This window comes from Sminthopsis crassicaudata, chromosome 3 (genome assembly GCF_048593235.1).
Source record: "Sminthopsis crassicaudata isolate SCR6 chromosome 3, ASM4859323v1, whole genome shotgun sequence".
Lineage (NCBI taxonomy): Eukaryota > Metazoa > Chordata > Mammalia > Dasyuromorphia > Dasyuridae > Sminthopsis > Sminthopsis crassicaudata.
The window spans coordinates 275,144,489-275,162,248 of NC_133619.1; the positions used below are offsets into that span (position 1 = coordinate 275,144,489).

Consider the following 17,760-nt stretch of genomic DNA (forward strand, 5'->3'; position numbering starts at 1 on the left):
GAAACTGAGTCTACTCAACTCCGAGCCCTGCACAAAATCATCTCAAAGATGATGCTAATGTTGAAATCCTTTATCACATTACAGAGAAGTCATATGAAAAACACTTTCTTTTGCTGAGATGGGGGATGGTGGGTGTGAAATATTGCTCAAGTCCAAATTGTAGGTAGACTGGTTTTGCAGAAGTGCTTCCCTCAATCCCCAATCTCGTGATTTTTGTCGCATGGGGAGGACTCCCGGAGAGGGAAAGGGATGGATATGTTCATAAACAAAAGTAAAGACAAAAGATATGTTTAAAAAGTCTTAACATAAAACTGCTCCAGGCACCCCGGGTTTTAAGCCAAACAATCAACAAAACGAAGGGATCAAAAAAATGTTCCTTTTAAGAAGGACTAAGCACGACAGAATTTCCCCACAACTTGGACCGTTCGAGGACTGCGGGACGGCGCAAAGTGGACGGGTGGTGCTGCACGCTACTCTCGGAACAAGATTGGGAGACGCGCGTGCTAGGGGCAGGGGGCGGGGCATGGGCACGCCACCCCGACCTCCGGAAGCTGAGAGAAGCTAGAGAAGGGAGAAACAGCGGGAGACCCGATGGTGACTACGGACTCCTCCCCATTCCCGCCCAACCAGAGGGCGGGCATGCGCACAGTTCTTCGGTGCCACTCCCCGGACGCCGAGGGGCACTTCCTGCTCCGGGAGCCTCCGGGGCTCCCGCACAGATGGTGCTCTCGGAGCTGGCCCTGCGCCTCAACTGCACCAATTACAAGAACTGGGTCAAGGCGGGCCATTGCCTGCTGCTGCTGCGGGGCTGCCTACAGGGCTTCATCCGCGCCGAGCTGGATGCCTTCCACCAGCGCATCCTGTCTGGGGCCCCTAGCCTGGGCCCCCGCGCCTCCTGCAGCGGAGGCGCGCGCTGCACCCCCCGGGCTCGGCAGGTGAGGAGGGCATCCCGGGGCTGCGTGCTCGCGCCGTCTCTCTCCTTCCCAACCTGGCTGCCTTCGCTTTCCAGTCCCACCTTTTGTCCCCATTTTTTCTGCCCTCCGACCAGGGGAGGCGAGGGACCCCAGAGCTTCCCACCAGAGACCGAGCTGCCTTGGAAACAAACTTGTAAAAATTCAGCCCCGTCCCCCTTTCCAGGTATTACGCCGCAGACCTTGATTTCTCATAATTGTGCATCTCAGCTCCCCCAGACTTAATTAGATTATATTTCACCGTAAAGTCTCCCCAACCTCTAGACTCGCACCTCGAACTGGAGTCCGGTAGACATCTTAAAACTCTCTCCCCGCTCCTCCTCCCCCATCCATCCTTTCTTCCTAACCCCGCTATTACTGCGGAGGGGACCGCCATCCTCCCGGTGACTCAGGCTCACAATCCAGATGGCATCTTCGGATCTTTATCACAGATTTGACCCCATCACCCCTGTTCTGTAAGCTGCAGCGGCTCCCTGTCACCTTCAGAATGAATAAAATAAAAAGCCCGGTCCTCCTGCCTTTCTAGCCACCTTACACCTGCTCCCGCCACCCACGGTACACTACTCCGCTACCCCGGGACCGGGAGCTCGGCGTTGCTTGACTCTGGACCCCCCCTCTCCAGACTGGGCATTTTCTGCGGTGTTCTCCCATGCTTGGAATCGCCTGCCTTCTTTGAAGTCCCTGCTAAAATTCCACCAGGAAACCCTTTCCGATTCCCGGTGACGGAGTGCTGATGAACTCCAATTTCCTGTACATTTTATTTGTACCTTTGTCCCTGGTTTACATATTGTTGCTCCACCTCCCACCCCCAGGTATGAGGAGTGAGCTCTTTGGGACTCCCGGTTATCTTCTGCCTTTTAGCCGCCACACCTGCCTGTTAGTAAAATGCTTTAAAAATACTTGTCAACCGATTTGCCTTGTTAGAGTCTGGAGACAGAGCCCCAGCTTTCCTCATTCTTCTTGGCATGGGCTTGTCGGCCGGACGCTGCCCCTTACCCCAAATGGATGAGATACTTGGGGATTAGGTGGAAATCCTGTGGACTACCTAGCCCGACTCTAAGTGAGCGAATTTTTCCCCAGAGGCTGCTCTTGTGGGACTTTGTTTTTAGTGGATTTAATGTCAGGTGTCAAACTACAGCCAGTCTTCCCACAGCAAACTTCCCCCTCAGCTGTTTGCTAAACTAACGTTTAGTGTGGCAAAGGGGGGGGTGGGGGTGGGATTTGGTCCATATCCAAGCTCTAGCCTTTCCTAGCTGTATGAGCAAGTGACAACCTCCGAGCCTCCTTTTCTTAACTTACAAAATAAGGAAATGAGCCTAGGTGACTTCTAAGGTCCTTTCCAATTATAATTATCCTTGTGACCTAAACTGAAAAGTGATGGCAAACGCTTGCTTAAGGCATTTACTAATCACTTACTACATGCTGGCTACCATTCCAAACAAACACTTTTTGTCCGGAGTATCCCGTTTCATTTTCTCTCCCTTATCCCTTTTAGTTTCAACCTCAATGTCAGGTGTGTACAGAATGGAAAAAGGAGATTTTGAAACATCACACCAACAGAAATGGAGATATCTACTGGGGAAACTGTAAGCCCGAACGCTGGCCTTTTGATCCCTGGGAACTGGCAAAGGTAATTTCTTGTTATCTAAGACTTTTTTCACAGGTACTTATCTTAAAGTTACGTCTCTGAACCAAGGTATGACTCAGATTTAGAGCTGTGGGAGCCCAGATATGGAGTATAGGTGGGATTTAACTCAATTCAATCAGTCAATAAACATTTATTATCTACTAAGTGCCTGTCACTGTGTTCAACATACCTTTGGTAAGCCTCTTATGAACCAGGCACTGAGCTGGCTGCTGGGAATATGAAGACAAAAAAGGGACAGATCCCAACCCTCAAGGAACTTACATTCTGCTCCATGGATAAGTAACAGTAGTCACATGATAGAGTCAGATGAATATGTAGATACATATAAATACAAAGTAATGAAAAAAGTGAAGGATGCTGTTCATTGGAGTATAAGAAAGGACCTTAAGGGAGCTTAGTGTTCCAAGGCGAAGGTGAAGATCAAGAGGGCTATGGGGGAGAATTCATGAAAAGATGGAATGGTGTGTATGGGTTAGTAGGCCCCTCTGGGTGAAATGGGAACATGTAATTAGCTTGCAAAGACAGGCTGGAACTAGATTATGGGAGCTTTAAAATCCCACAGGAGTTTGTATTTTGTTCTAGAAAGTATAGGGAACAGCTGAATCTTCGGAGCAGGGATCTGTGTTTGTCATAGGTGTGGAAGATCAGTTAGAGGGTTCTGCAAGCAGGCTGAATGAGGGCCTGGATTATGTGTGTATAGGGGTGGGGATAGATGAATGCAGGAGATATAGGAGGCCACATTTTGGGGGGTGGTAATAAGGAAACTTGGGTGGCTGGGAGAGCAGTGAGGTCTTTACCAACAGAAGTGAAGAAGAGGGAAGAGCTTAGAAAGACGGAGATTGAGTTCAGTTTTGGACATGCTGAGTTTGAGGTGATTCTGGGATTTTAGTGACTCTGTGGCATAGGACCAGTAACAGCTAGTCTGAACCTCAGAGTTTGGGGGCTATGACAAATGGAAAGAATCTCAGGACTATGAAGATAATGTGGGTTCTCTCCCACATCCCCAGTTGAGCAGGAACTGTAACAATAACTGGAGTCATTCCACTGACCTAAAAAAGAAACTTCTGGTATATTTTATAAAGGCAGATGGGGAAGAAATAAAGAGGAGACGGTAGGGTGAAGGTCTTCCAGAATATATTCCATAAATAAAAACTTTAGGTCAACTCATATTGGCCAGAATAACCATTTCTGGAGAGTAGGAGAACAAAATTTACCCTAAGGATTGATTTGGTAGTCCTAAGGAGATGCAGACTAATTTATACCTGACTGACTTTATATTTCCTGTGGCTTTGTAAAATAATGGTGCTTTTTTGTAATGGCAAAAAACTAGAAGTGAAAAGGGGGTAGATTAGGGAATGGATAACTAGTTTATGAATATGATTCCTCTATGTATCATCAGTTAGACTCATAAACAAAGATTATTTTTGCATCATATTAATAACAAATATAAGGAATTCAGGGAAATGTGGGAAATTTTGTATGAAATGATTCAGAGTGAATAAACAGAATCAAGGAGTTATTTGATGGCCATATAGTATGATCACAAAAATATAAAGAAAAATACAGAGACAGCATAATTCAGACCAGTATCAGGTCAATCTTAGTTGATAAGAACTAAAGCATATTTCTACTCTCTCAGTTGAAAGGTGATAGACTATAGGAATAGAACAAGATTTGCTATTAGAAATGGTTAGCTTTTATTCTAGTTTTTTTTATTAGGAGGAGAGGATTATTAGGTAACAGTGTCAACTCATAGAACCATTTTGGGTTTCTTTGGGGACTCTAATCTCATCCAGTTGTGCAAATAACAATCACCGCTATTTATCCCATGTCCCTTAACCATATTCTCTTAAAGGGTAGTACTAGATGATCCTTGAAGTCCTTTCTATTTCTATATCGATTATCCTCTTGTACATTTTCCACAAACTGCTCACCCAAAGTACTGGGGGCCTTCACCTAGATCTTCAGTGGAAATGGTAGGGTATCTAATTTTAATTCTCATAATGTGACCAGCCCAACTTCTTTTCTAGTCATAATGATATGATTATAAAATTAATAAAAATTTTTTTTAAAAAGATCTTTGTAAGTAGAGAATAAATAAATAAATAAAATAGGGGTTCTTAACCTCTTTTATGTCATGAATCCCTTTGGTAGTCTGGTGAAATCCAAATATCCCTTTTCAGAAGAACATAACTGCAATTTTTTTATTTAGTAAAAATAAAAATGTGGGATTTTTCCCCCATCTAAATTCATGGGCCTTCTGAAATCTATCCATGGATCCCATGACATAGAAGCCAATTTAAGAATTTCTGGTCTCAAGGGCATATACCTCTTCTATTTAGACCAATTATTGACATTTTCCATGGCAGCAGCAAATACTTTTGATATACATATATCTTCTGTCATATTCTTTGCTTTGTATTAATAATCAGATATTTTAGAACAAAGTAATTCTGTTGTAGAGCAGAAAAAGTGCTAAATTTAGTCAGAAGACCTAAATTTGAATACGCTTCTGCCTTTTACTATCTTCAGCCTCCTTTTCCTGAGGGCATTGTGCTAAATAACTTCCAAAGTCTTTTTCAGGTTTAACTATGATCCTTTAATCTATAATTATATTGTAATCTCTTAATAGCATTCTTATATGATTGTGACCAATGCTTGGGAATATTTTACTCTACCAAATTAAGCGTTTTTTGTAGTTAATAAACAAGAAAGTGGGATCTTATGTGCTTTTCAGTCATTTGTGTGATACTAAAGATGGAAAGTCTTCTAGTTTGCTTTGAAAGGTGGCTTGTGAGAGCCTACTGTTTCTCCTCTCAGGTCATTGAGGATGGCCTGAATGCATGTGAAGGCATTGTTCTATCCAAAGATTTTTGTAGAGATGGGTTTGCAGAGATAGGGTTGCATTTGATCTAGTAATTATTGCCATTTTCTTAAGTCTCATTTTTCAGTAACGACATGATTTTCTCCCCCAAGTGTTTATTATCCTCCCTTCCCTCTTTCAGGTATCTTGAAAATTGATTCCTCAGTTTTTACCTCTAGCACAAGCTCCTTCTAAGTATAACATGGGCTCACCCAGCCGTTTTGTCCATGTTGTTTTATCAGTGCCTCTTCTACTTCTTCACGCAGGAGCCATATGTTAAAAGTAGACATGACATAGCTATACTGCATTATATGGAGAAAAAAACTACTGAAATGGTGTCTTTGTCCTTTTTTTTTTCTTCCTTTTTTATTGTTAACTGCTTTTCAAATAATCTGGCATGGTTATGGTTCATGCCAAGTTTTTCTATAAATTTGTCCTTCTTTTCACTGTTTCATGAGCTGATAGTGCTCATAATCATCCACCATCTTCCTCTATAAGATTTTACAAGTATTTATAGTCTGCCAGTATTGCCTTTGGCTGCTTTCTCTTCCCTTGGCAAAGAGTATTTGCTGTTAAAGCAGGTTCAAGATTCTTTTGGTCTCTTTCTTGTGATAATTGATTTACATCAAGTTAAACTTCCATAGGAAAAGCTGATAGTCTGTGAACTCAAATAAAAAGAGACAATAAGACTTAAATGCACAATAAAACATTAGTGACTTGGAAAGAAGAAAGGAGGAAGAAAAATTTGACAATCAAGTCTTAGGACCATGTCTATCATGAACTAGAGAATTTGTGAAATTCAAAGATTTTTCTGTTTTCTATTGTATGCAGTATGATTTTAAGAAGGAAAAAAAATTAAGTTATGGAGTGAAGGGGAGAGATACTAGGCTAAGTTATTTTACACTTGACAGTAGTGCTTTAAAATTTATATATATATATATATGTATATATATATGTATATATATTTAAAATCATAAAATCTTAAAGCTGCACAAAACAGTTGGGACGCTATCATATGTGTATGTGTGCATTTATTTTAAAATATGCATTAAAATATACAGCAATCTAAGGGAGATACTATTTATAATATATGTATATATACATATTTTGATGTAATGAGTTTTGCAATTTTCTTGGTCTTGTTTTTTCAGTAACTATAAGGTACATGAAAAAGTTAAGATCAAGATTAAATTTTCAAAAGTTGTGTCACCTTTAGCACAAACATCTTCTGTATTCTATGTAGTCTACTCCATCCACTCTTTGGATTGTGTTTTCATGAGTAGAATATAGATAGATATAAATATTTATGTGTGTGTATATGTATAATCTTTCTTAGACATCTATTTTCGTTTCTGTGACACTGAATCATGAGCTGTGGTAGGTTGTATTGTATAGATGTTTCTTTTACTTATCGACTATCTTTACTTTTCCATTATAGAATGTATCTATTTGAGGGACCAAATGCTTTACTACTTTAACAGTACAACCACTAGCATTTCAATGAAAAAACCTAGTAAGGATTAGAATTGTGAAATGCATAGGTTACTAGGAAAGGTTGTGGAATATTCTTAAAGATCTTTGAAAATTTCATGGGTTAATAATTTTTACTTGGGGTTAAAAAAACAATCAGATTGGATAAAGCCCTTCCTTTGAGATTTCTTTCAGAAAGTTCTATGATTCTATACCCAGTGAAAGAACTCTGGGAGATGACTATGAACCACTAGATAGAATTCCCAATCCCTCTAATTTTGTCTGCCTGCATTTTGGATTTCTTTCACAGGCTAATTGTACACTATTGAAAGTCTGATTCTTTTTGTACAGCAAAATAACTGTATGGACATGTATACATATGTTGTATGTAACTTATACTTTAACATATTTAACATGTATTGGTCTACCTGCCATCTAGGGGGTGTGGGGGGAAGGAGGGGAAAAGTTGGAACAAAATGTTTTCCAATTGTCAGTGCTGAAAAATTACCCATGCAAATATCTTGTAAATAAAAAAGCTATAATAAAAAAATTTAAAAATAAAATTATAGAAAAAAAAGAAAGTTCTATGATTATTTAAAATCCTACTGCCCAACTTATACTTAGGATTCACCAGAAACCTGGTTCAGGCAGATTTGTTTGTTATTTGAAGACTAAAAGAACTTTAGTTGTTATCCTTAGGGAAATAGAGTTATGATGAATGATTTGAAGCTTCCTAAATAAAATGAAAATTTTGTGGGCTCTGTACTGCAGGCTTTTATGCCCAGGGGACTGGCAGACAAAAAAGGACCTGAGGAATGTGATGCAGTTGCTCTTCTAAATCTTATCAACTCCTGTGATCACTTCAGAATTGACCGAAAGAAAGTTAGAGAGGTAAGCACTTCAGAAAAAGTACTTAGGTACTTCTAAGCATTTAAATTGTCTGGTATAAAATTTTAAGTCAACCTTAAATGCCAGTGAGCTTGTTAGTTGAGTAGCCACCTTCACTGGAAAATATCAAGTGTAGGAAAAACTTTTCCTATTGAGAACCTCTGATTCATAGAGGAAAAAAAATGAAAGATTGAAAAAAAACAACTTAATTAAGTTTCTGATAGGATTGGGGATTAAATACAGAGTTTTGTGTGTGAGGAACAGAGAAAAGTCCAGTATGGTTAAATCATAAAGAATAACTCAGGAAGTAACTATCTAAGGAAGGGGAAAATAAACATTTACATAGCACCTGCTATCAGCCTGCAGTGAGTTACATATTTGTAAAGTCCTTTACAAATATGATTTTATTTAATTGTCACAACAACCTTTCAAAGTAGTAAATGTCATTATCCCCACTTAACAGTTGAGGAAGCTGAAGCAAAAAGAAGTTACATAACTTGCTAGTAAGTGCCTGAGACCAGATTTGAATGTAGCCTGACCCCCAACCCAAGCTTGCTACTTCTCTGAAGGTACCTCAGTGAAACTGGAAAGATAGATTGGGACTAGGTTGTCAAGGGCATTAAAAGGAGAATTTATATTTTATCCTAGAGGCAATAGGAAGCTATTTGTATAAAAATGAGTAGAAAAATAGAGGCTAATGATCTATTTCAGAAGCCATGAGAGCCTGAATTAAGATTAGTGAAAGAGCTAGATCCAGGCAATGCAGGCAATGCTATGGAGGTAGAAATAGCAAATTCTAGTAACTGATTGGATATGTGGGCTGAGAATAAGAAGTTACAGGAAAATCCTAGTGATGAAAACCTGAAGTACTGGAATAATGGTGGTAGCTTTCAACAGAAACAGGCTAGTCTGGAAGAGGGGAAGTTAGGGAGGGAGGAGCAAGATAAGTTCAAGTTTGTACGTGTTTATGTTTGGGATGACTTAACAGACATTTTGAAATGTACAGTAGATAATTGGTGATGCAGAACTAATGCTCAGGGGAAAGGTGCTAAATATGCAGATTTCTGAGTAATCTGCATAGATGGATGAATAATTAAGTCCATGAGAGCTGAACATCTTATGTGATGATGCTCAAGGACCTCTCTTTGGCTCTCTACTGCTCTTTTTTATTAGTAACTTGGAAGAAGGGAAAGGCAGTTGTATCAGATTTATTGATAATACAAAAGCTGGAAGAGATTACATATTGAATGACAGCCGGGGGTGGGGGGAAGATTTAACTTTTTAAAGCTATAGATGAACCAAATTTAAAAATGTAATAGTTACAAATGTCAAGTCCCATACCTGGGTTCAAAAAATCAACTTTACAAATAGAAGATGGGGAAATCTTAGCTAGATAGCTGCTGTTGTTTGTCCTTCGTTCTTGAAGAGGAACACAATCTTAAGGACATAATGCTGTGACATATGTTGGATTTAAGTGAGGGAGAACTGTGCAAGGTCACCTGCCTCACTTTCTCCTTCAGGTAATTGAGCACAGGGGTCAGATATAGCTCAGGAGGACTGGAGATGGCCCTGGATGCAGGCATCGGGATTGTCCTTTTTTAAGCTAAAAACTCAGTTTAACTGAGGTTGCCCCCATTCATTGATTAAGGCTAAATAGCAATTAAGGCAAAGCAATTAACATGAATAAGACCTTGGGGCTTTGGTAGGCTAGGGTAAGAGTGTAATCTGGCAACAAAAAAACCAAACTAATGTTAACTTTAAACTTCTTTAAGAGAGGCGAAATATCCAGAATAAAAGACATCATGGTTCTGCTCTATTTTACTCCACGCAGTTCACATCAAGAATATTCCAGTTTTGGAAGTCATATTTCAGAGGGACATTGATAAGCCAGAAAGCATACAGAAAAAGGATAGTTCATATCTTATTAAAATCAGTTTAAGTCAGGGAATGTTTAACCGGGAGAGGAGAAGATTTGAGGTGACATTATTTTCTCTGCAATTACATGTAGGGCTAGCACATAGAGAAAAGATATTAGGCTTCTTCTGATTGGTGTAATGAACTGAAGTCAGAACACTTGACAAAATAAAGGAAGCAAATTCCATCTTCATATAAGGAAAAACTTCTTAGCAATTAGAATTATTCAGAAACAGAGGGACTGATTTAAGAGACAGTATATTTCCCAGAATGGTGAGGATGATGTGGAGACATTTTCAGTCGAGTATGAGTTAGTTTTAAAGTTCTATACAAATTTGAAGATTCTGAGATTCCTTTTTATTTTTAGGTGATTAAGTGTCGTAATGAAATCATGCACTCTTCAGAAATGAAAGTCTCTTCTACATGGCTAGAAGATTTTCAGAAGAAGATTCAAAGTTTTTTGAATGAATTCCGAAATATCCCAGAAATTGCAGCCACAAGTGCCAGAGTAGAACAGGTAAAAACTTCTGATAAAAATATGATACATGGAAGAAAGAAGAAAATTTTGGAAACATCTGAAGTTTGGATCAGATAGAGCTTTAATCTCAGTTTTAGGATTTTGATACAGAAAAAAAGTTCTCCAGATAAGTTCACATACGACCTGAAATCCTCCTATACGTAGATGCTTTTTTCTGTCAAAATGATATCAATACATCCTGAATTAATAGCTTTTAATAATCATAATTCCTGTTGAATGATTTTTAAAATATGTGTTTTGAATGTGAATAAATTAATATATGTTTCTTTTATGTTACCAACTAGCTACTGACATCTGATTGGGCTGTCCATATTCCCGGAGAGGATCAGTTGGATGGAGCTGAAAGTAAAACCAGAATTTATCTCAATGAAAGTGAAATTAATGAAATAGAAATGGAATTATTAAGGGAAAAACTTCAAGAGAGTTATTTTCAAGTAGAGGAGCAAGCAGTATCACCTGAAGAGGTAAAATGCACTTGTTGTGTGTCAAAAAATTTTTTTAATCTGTTAGGAAATGTTATTAGTCTAAGGCATGCTTATTATGAACATTTCCTATTCTGGTTTATAAACCAAGTACTTACTAGTAATGAATATCTCACAAATACAAATTACTATATATACTTTTAAGTATGAATCCTAGTTGGTATGTCAAAAGTATGTCAGTCAGGCAACAAATATTTATTAAGTGTCAGCTATATACTAAGCACTTTGCATAGTGTTGGGTATACAAAAGGAGGCAAAAGACAGTACCTGCCCTCAAGAAATTCACAATCCAATATAGAAATAACTGAAAATGTGTTAAAAAAAAAAAAAAAAAGTCACATACAGGATAAATGAGAAATAAATGAAAGAAGGCACTAGAATTAAGGGTTGGCGAAGGCTTCTGAATGTAGAATTGTAGGTTGGAGGTAGAATCATTGGAGTAGGTAGAAAATTAACTTCCTCATCCTGTAAGACAGGAGGCATCTATGAGATGAGAAAGACAGAGCTCACAGTATATGATCTCAGTTTCTGTAAAACATGAGGCAAGGTTCTCACTTGAGAACTATAAAAAAGCAGGAGAAACAACACTATATAGACAGACATCAGAAGCATTGTAGGGCTACTTAGACTAGAATCACCAGAATATCTTGAATACCCATATTTACTGAGACATATATATATATATATGTTTACATATACATGTGCATTTACCTATATGTAAATGTGCATCTAAAATAATATTAATATGGCTGACATATAATGTAGATTTCTCTCGTTTAAATTTTTGACTTTGTCTAAGTTCACTGATTACCAGCTCTATTTTTCTAATAAATTCTAGTCCTGATCCTTGTAGGGTTTATGTATTATTTCCTATCCTTGCTAACTCTTGAATTTTTGTTGCAAAATTTTTCCTTTGATCTGGGAGTTTCAAAATTTGTCAATAATATTCCTATGTATTTTCCACAAAAGATCTCTTTGAGGTGATGATTGGTGGATTTTTTTCTATTTCTTCTTTCCCCTCATATTATATCACTTCAGGAAATTTTTCTTTATTTCTTGCATTATAGTGTCAAGGTCCTTTTTTTTTGGTCACACCTTTCAGGTAGTCCAATTATTTATCTCTTCTCCAGATCTGTTGTTTTCTTATCAGGTGTTTCACATTTTTTCATTTTTTATACTTTGTTATTTCTTGTTCTCATAGCTTGATTGGTTTCCCTTTATCCAATTCTAATTTTCTTTTTTTTTTTCTTTTTTTTATTTAATTTTTATTTTATTTTATAATTATAACTTTTTTTTTTTTGACAGTACATGTGCATGGGTAATTTTTTACAACATTATCCCTTGCACTTACTTCTATTCAGATTTTTTCCCTTCTTCCCCCAACCCCCTCCCCCAAATGGCAGGCAGTCTTATATATGTTAAATATATTACAGTATATTCTAGATACAATATATGTGTGTAGAACCGAATTTCTTGTTGCACAGGAAGAACTGGATTCAGAAGGTAAAAATAACAGTTTACACTCATTTCCCAGTGTTCCTTTTCTGGATGTAGCTGATTCTGTCCATCATAAATCAATTGGAATTTATCCAATTCTAATTTTCAAAGAATTGTTTTCTTTAAAACTATCTCTTTTCTTTTTTTTCATAACCTTGCTTTTTTTTTTTTTTTGATAGTTTATTTTTGTTAGTTTTTCCTTAACCTCTCATTCATTTTTTAAGTCTTTTTTTAGTTCTTCTACAAATTCTTTCTGGGCAGTCATTTAACATTACTCTTTGGAGTACAAGAAGCTTTCATTTATACTTCAGTAAACTGAAGATTTATCCCCAACCTATGATTTGGTTCTTTCTTTGTCTATTCATTGTTATTATTGTAACATATTTTTAGTGAGAACTATTAGTGTAACAACCTCTAATCCTGGGGTGGGAGGAACCCCAAACCAAAACCTCCTCCCTCCTGCGAGTATCCTCAGCCATCAGCATCCCATTGCTTCTGCATTCCCTAATCAGTTGAGGTTCCCTCAGTTTCTGGGATTTCCCCATACTGTTGGGGAGGTTAAAGTTCCTGTGGTTCCTGCTGAGGCTGCAGCCAAACCTGCTAGCCCCAGGGTTTCTTGCTTCTTTTTCTGTGAAGCTAGTCTGGAGGTGTTTTCACTTCACAAAGTTTAAATACAGTTCTGTGGTCTTTCTTCAGGTCTTGCCCCAAGAGGATGCCTGATTGCCCCAGGTCATCTTTTTCACCAGTCTTTGTTCACCTTGAGGAGCAAATTTGTTGTTAGTGAGGGAAATCTGGAGAGCTTGAAATTTTCTGAGGTACTCTGCTATCTTCCCAGAGCCCTATCCAAGCTTTTAGAATTTTCTTTTTTGGGGAGCAGCTAGGTGGAGCAGTGGATAGAGCTGAATTCAGGAGTGTCCGAGTTCAAGTTTGGTCTCAGACACTTAACACTTCCTAGCTATGTGACCCTGGGCAAGTCAATTAACCTCAGCCTTAAAAAAAAAGAATTTTCTTTTTTTTTAAATCACAAATCATTTTTATCTTCAGTAAAGAAGGGATTTGTTATTTACCAAATCTTCTGTTTTTCTAGCACATCTTTAATTCTGCCTTGCTATTTTAAATTGACATTTGAGTCAGCATTTATTTTCCTTATGGCAGACGTGAAAATTGCTACCTTCTGTGTTCTCAGTTGTGGAATGTTGGTCCGATTAGTTAGAAAAGCCCGCACTGGGACACTCATCTCCACTGCCATCACCACCATATTTTCTCATTTTTCTTTTCCAATACCTATGCCCAATTTCCATGCTAAAATATCTAAAAGAAAATGACGGAAGAGCAGTAGACAGGGACACTCCTGAGACACTATGAGGGAAGAGTTTTCCCTTCCTCCCAGATGGTTGCCATTCATTATAGTATGGGGCCCCAAAACTTTTCCCCCTCATACTTAATAATCCAAAGTTTCATTCTTTTCAATGCTGATAATAGAAGTGGAATGACTTGGGACTGACTTGAAACCATTAGGTACCCTAGAACTTGAATATAAATGTTACAGTGGTATGTGAATAGAATGTGTGAAGTCTCCTTAAGGATAGCAAAGGACAGGAGAACAGCCATAGCTCTTAATCTTCCATTTTCTGTAGTTTTCCTGAGCCCTAACAATACATAAAATTATAAATAAGGGGACTATATTAAAATAGACAGCACATGTAAACAAATGATTGTAGAAGACTTTCAGCAAAAGAGCCAAATGGGATCAGCAGCTGTTCAGGCTGTGTTTGAATCAAGTGACAGCTGTCCAAGTGGTATGTTCATCAGAATGAAGCTTCAGGCTTAGTAGAACACTATGTTGGATTGGGCTGGAGCCATAAGGCATCTTTCACATGATCTTTCAAAGTGTGAAGATGCTCACCGCTCTTTTTATTATTTAGACTTTTTAATAAATTCTGCTAAAATACTTTCATAGAAAAATTAAATGCCTTGGTACTCCTGCTCCAATTCAAAGGCAGGCAGTATAAGGTTAAGAAAATGAAGGGCAAAGCTTATTTCCCACCAGACTGAAGTGAGGGACTAAAGATGCATGATAAGACACATGCTCTCAGATGGCCAAGATCTGCCTTGCTTGACTCTGCTTATCTGTTATAAGGGAGGGCATTTAGAGGCTTGGGGTGGAAAGAAAATGAGAGGATGTGGTATAGTGATGCAATACCCAGGAAGAAAAGAGGATCAATTTTTAAAAAAATTAATTGAATAGAAGAGCAAATTTGGAGGGAAACATAACTCTAGAACCAACATGTTGAATTTATTATAGTTATATGTAACAATGTATATGATATATACTATATACTTTAAGAAGCTGTACATCCGTAATACATTGTTTCATATTGTTCTTGTTTTTTACTTTGAATGGGAAAATGACCATATTTGTTGTTTTTGGCAAGTCAAAAATAGCTAAAAATTAAAATTCAGGAGAAAAAATGGGGTAGGCTTCTCATCGATAAAAGCATTATTCTTTAGGCATTAATATGGGGACAAAAGAAGTCATGATAATTCCATGGTACTTGTACTAGTTATATCACATTTGGAGGATTGAATTCAAGATGCATTATTAAGAAAGATACTGACAAGGGAGATTAGAGACATGAAGGGAATTAACACCTTGTTATGTAGACATAAGCTGAGAAAACTAGAAAGATAGATGATTATTTGCTATCATAAGGTAACTTCCCTCACCTCTAGGACTTAGCTTAAAATGAAAAGTTTGTGATTGTAGTTTTCAATTTTCATGTTTTATTGAATCTCCCTATTTTAGGTCATAAGAAATGTAGAAGCAATGAAGGTCTTCCTAAGAAACAACAAGGATCTTAGAGTTCATTTTGAAGAAGAAATACAAAAGTTGGAGGATTTTAATCCACAGAACCAAAAAAGCTGTACAAAGGAATCTGCGAAGTAGATGCTTTGAACTGCTGGAGGTGAAGGTGAGTTTTAATGCCCCTTTCAACTAAGGGACAGGATTCAAATGGTGTTTGGATTTAAAGATTTCAGTTGATATTTACTGCTGGAAAATGACTTTGTAAGAAAGAACAGGCTATGTCCTTGATTTGTTTCAGATAATGGTTTTCTTAAATGTGAAAAGCAAATTGACATATGACAAAATTCAGCAATTCTTATACAAACTATTGTAAACAAATAAAACTATATTGTTTTACTTTTAAGAGAATTAATTTTATATCTATAATAGATTAAATGGGGGGAGGCTATCTCTGAAATTGCCATTTAATAAAAATGCTTATTTCTTAAGAGGAAGAACTGAAAATTTTTTGAAATATTTGTGATTATTCTGTGAAAACAAACCCAAAAAGTCACCTTTAGTTTTTGCCTGCCCTTTCTTTCAAAAAATTAATTTTTAAACTCTTATTCTTTATTCCAGGGACTACTTTAGTGAGAATAAAATACATTACCAAAAGATCATCTTGATTCCAGTCTCTTTATTGAGGCAGCAAGGTGAAGCCTGGAGCTGTATCAACTTGTGTTCACATCTGATCTCAGACACTTACTAGCTGTGTGACTGGACAAATCATTTAACCTTGTTTGCTTCAGCTTCCTCAGCTGTGAAATGGGAATAATAACAGTACCTATCTTTCAGGATTGTTGTGAAGCTCAAATGAGATATTTGTATAGTGCTTAACATATAGTAGGTGCTACATAAATGCTTACTCCTTCTCCTTCATTATTGGAAACTTTTATTCAAGGAGGAAGAATGTATATAGCAGCAAATGGAAGGGATTTTTCTTTGAGTCTTCTTTTTCTTTATGATTAAAAGTTTGAGTGTCCCATCTTCTCCACAGATCAGTTTTTAGAAGTTCTTATACTCTTAACTTTCTCCTACCTAATAGTTACTTTCTTATGAAAAGTTAAAAGGTTTTTCTTTGGTCTTAAAGAAATCTATAGAAAGTCTCTGCAAAGCTAGCTTTTATATATGTTAAATCAATGGATTTGTCTACTTCCACAGCATTGCTCTTTCTTACTGCCTTGTCTTCAAATTCCTAAACTAAGAATTAATCATGGGTTAGACACAAAAAATGGGTTTTGATTAAAATTCAGATATGTCAAGTGGATACTGCTCCCAAAACCAAACTAAATTGCTTAGTAGGGCAGTAGTAAGGCCTACTAGTGAGAATAAGAATAGTTGGGGGACTAAAAAGGGGAAAGTAACTATGCAAGAAAAAGCATAGTAAAGTGCCAAACTAGGTAAAGTGTGCTCAGGAGATCTGTGCAAGAGACAATACCATTTTGAGGATGCTAAGGGATAAATTCTCAAATATCTATAAAAGGGAAAGAGGATCTAACACTTAGGGAAATAGGCCTTATTATAACTCAAAAAAGGCAATCAAGAAATTAGCATTAACTTCTAATACATATGCCTATTTTTGTATCTTAATAAAAATTTTAGAAGAATAATCTGCACATGCATTGAAGGAATCCTTGCTGGAGGCTTGAGAAATAAATAAGCAAACATTAGCATAAAATGTTCTGTAACAAATAACATTTTTTTATTAAAGGTTTTTATTTTTCAAAACATATGGATAGTTAATTCTTCAACATTAGCCCTTGCAAAACCTTGTGTTCCAGTTCCCCCCCCCCCATTCTCTTATTCCCCCTCCTCTAGATGACAGTCTAATAACTTGGTATATACTTGATATATACTAATGGTAGAAATTTGGTATAATAACTAATAGTAGAAATACATTAAGTCCAAAATATATATATATTTATACAATTATCTTGCTATACAAGAAAAATCAAATCAAACCAGAAAAGAAAATGATGAAGAAAATAAAATGCAAATAAACAACAATAGAGAGAGTGAAAATGCTATGTTACAGTCCATACTCTCTTCCCACAGTTCTCTCTCTCTGGGTATAGATGGTTCTCTTCATCACTGAACAAGTGGAACTGGTTTGAATCATCTCATTGTTGAAGAGAGCCATGTCCATCAGAATTGAGCATTATGTAGTATTGTTCTTGTCATGTACAATGATCTCTTGGTCCTGCTCATTTCACTCAGCATCAGTTCATGCAAGTCTCTCCAGACCTTTCTGAAAACATCCTGATGGTCGTTTCTTACAGAATATTATTGTTCAATAATATTCCATAACATTCACCTACCATAATTTATTCAGCCATTCTCTCCAATTGAAGGGCATCCAATCATTTTCCAGTTTCCACAACAAGGGCTGCCACAAACATTCTTGTACATACAGGTCCCTTTCCCTCCTTTAAGATCTCTTTGGGATATAAACTCAATAGAAACACTGCTGGGTCAAAGGGTATACATAATTTGATAATTTTTTGAGCACAGTTCCAAATTATTCTCCAGATTGGTTGGATCTATTCACAATTCCACCAACAATGTATCAGTGTTCCACTTTTTCCACATTTCTTCCAACATTCCTCATTATTTTTTCCTTTCCTCTTAGCCAATCTGAGAGGTG

At 37.2% G+C, this 17,760-nt stretch overlaps 1 protein-coding gene across 1 annotated transcript; it reads left to right on the top strand.

Moving 5' to 3' along the window:
• The first annotated feature begins 655 nt into the window (after window positions 1-655).
• C3HXorf38 (chromosome 3 CXorf38 homolog) lies at window positions 656-16,846 on the top strand. The gene is made up of 7 exons (XM_074300820.1): window positions 656-935; window positions 2,467-2,601; window positions 7,724-7,843; window positions 10,122-10,271; window positions 10,577-10,756; window positions 15,078-15,243; window positions 15,696-16,846. Exons 1-6 carry the CDS (start codon window positions 720-722, stop codon window positions 15,216-15,218), a joined length of 942 nt encoding a protein of 313 aa, XP_074156921.1. The 5' UTR covers window positions 656-719; the 3' UTR covers window positions 15,219-15,243; window positions 15,696-16,846.
• The last annotated feature ends 914 nt before the right edge of the window (window positions 16,847-17,760 follow it).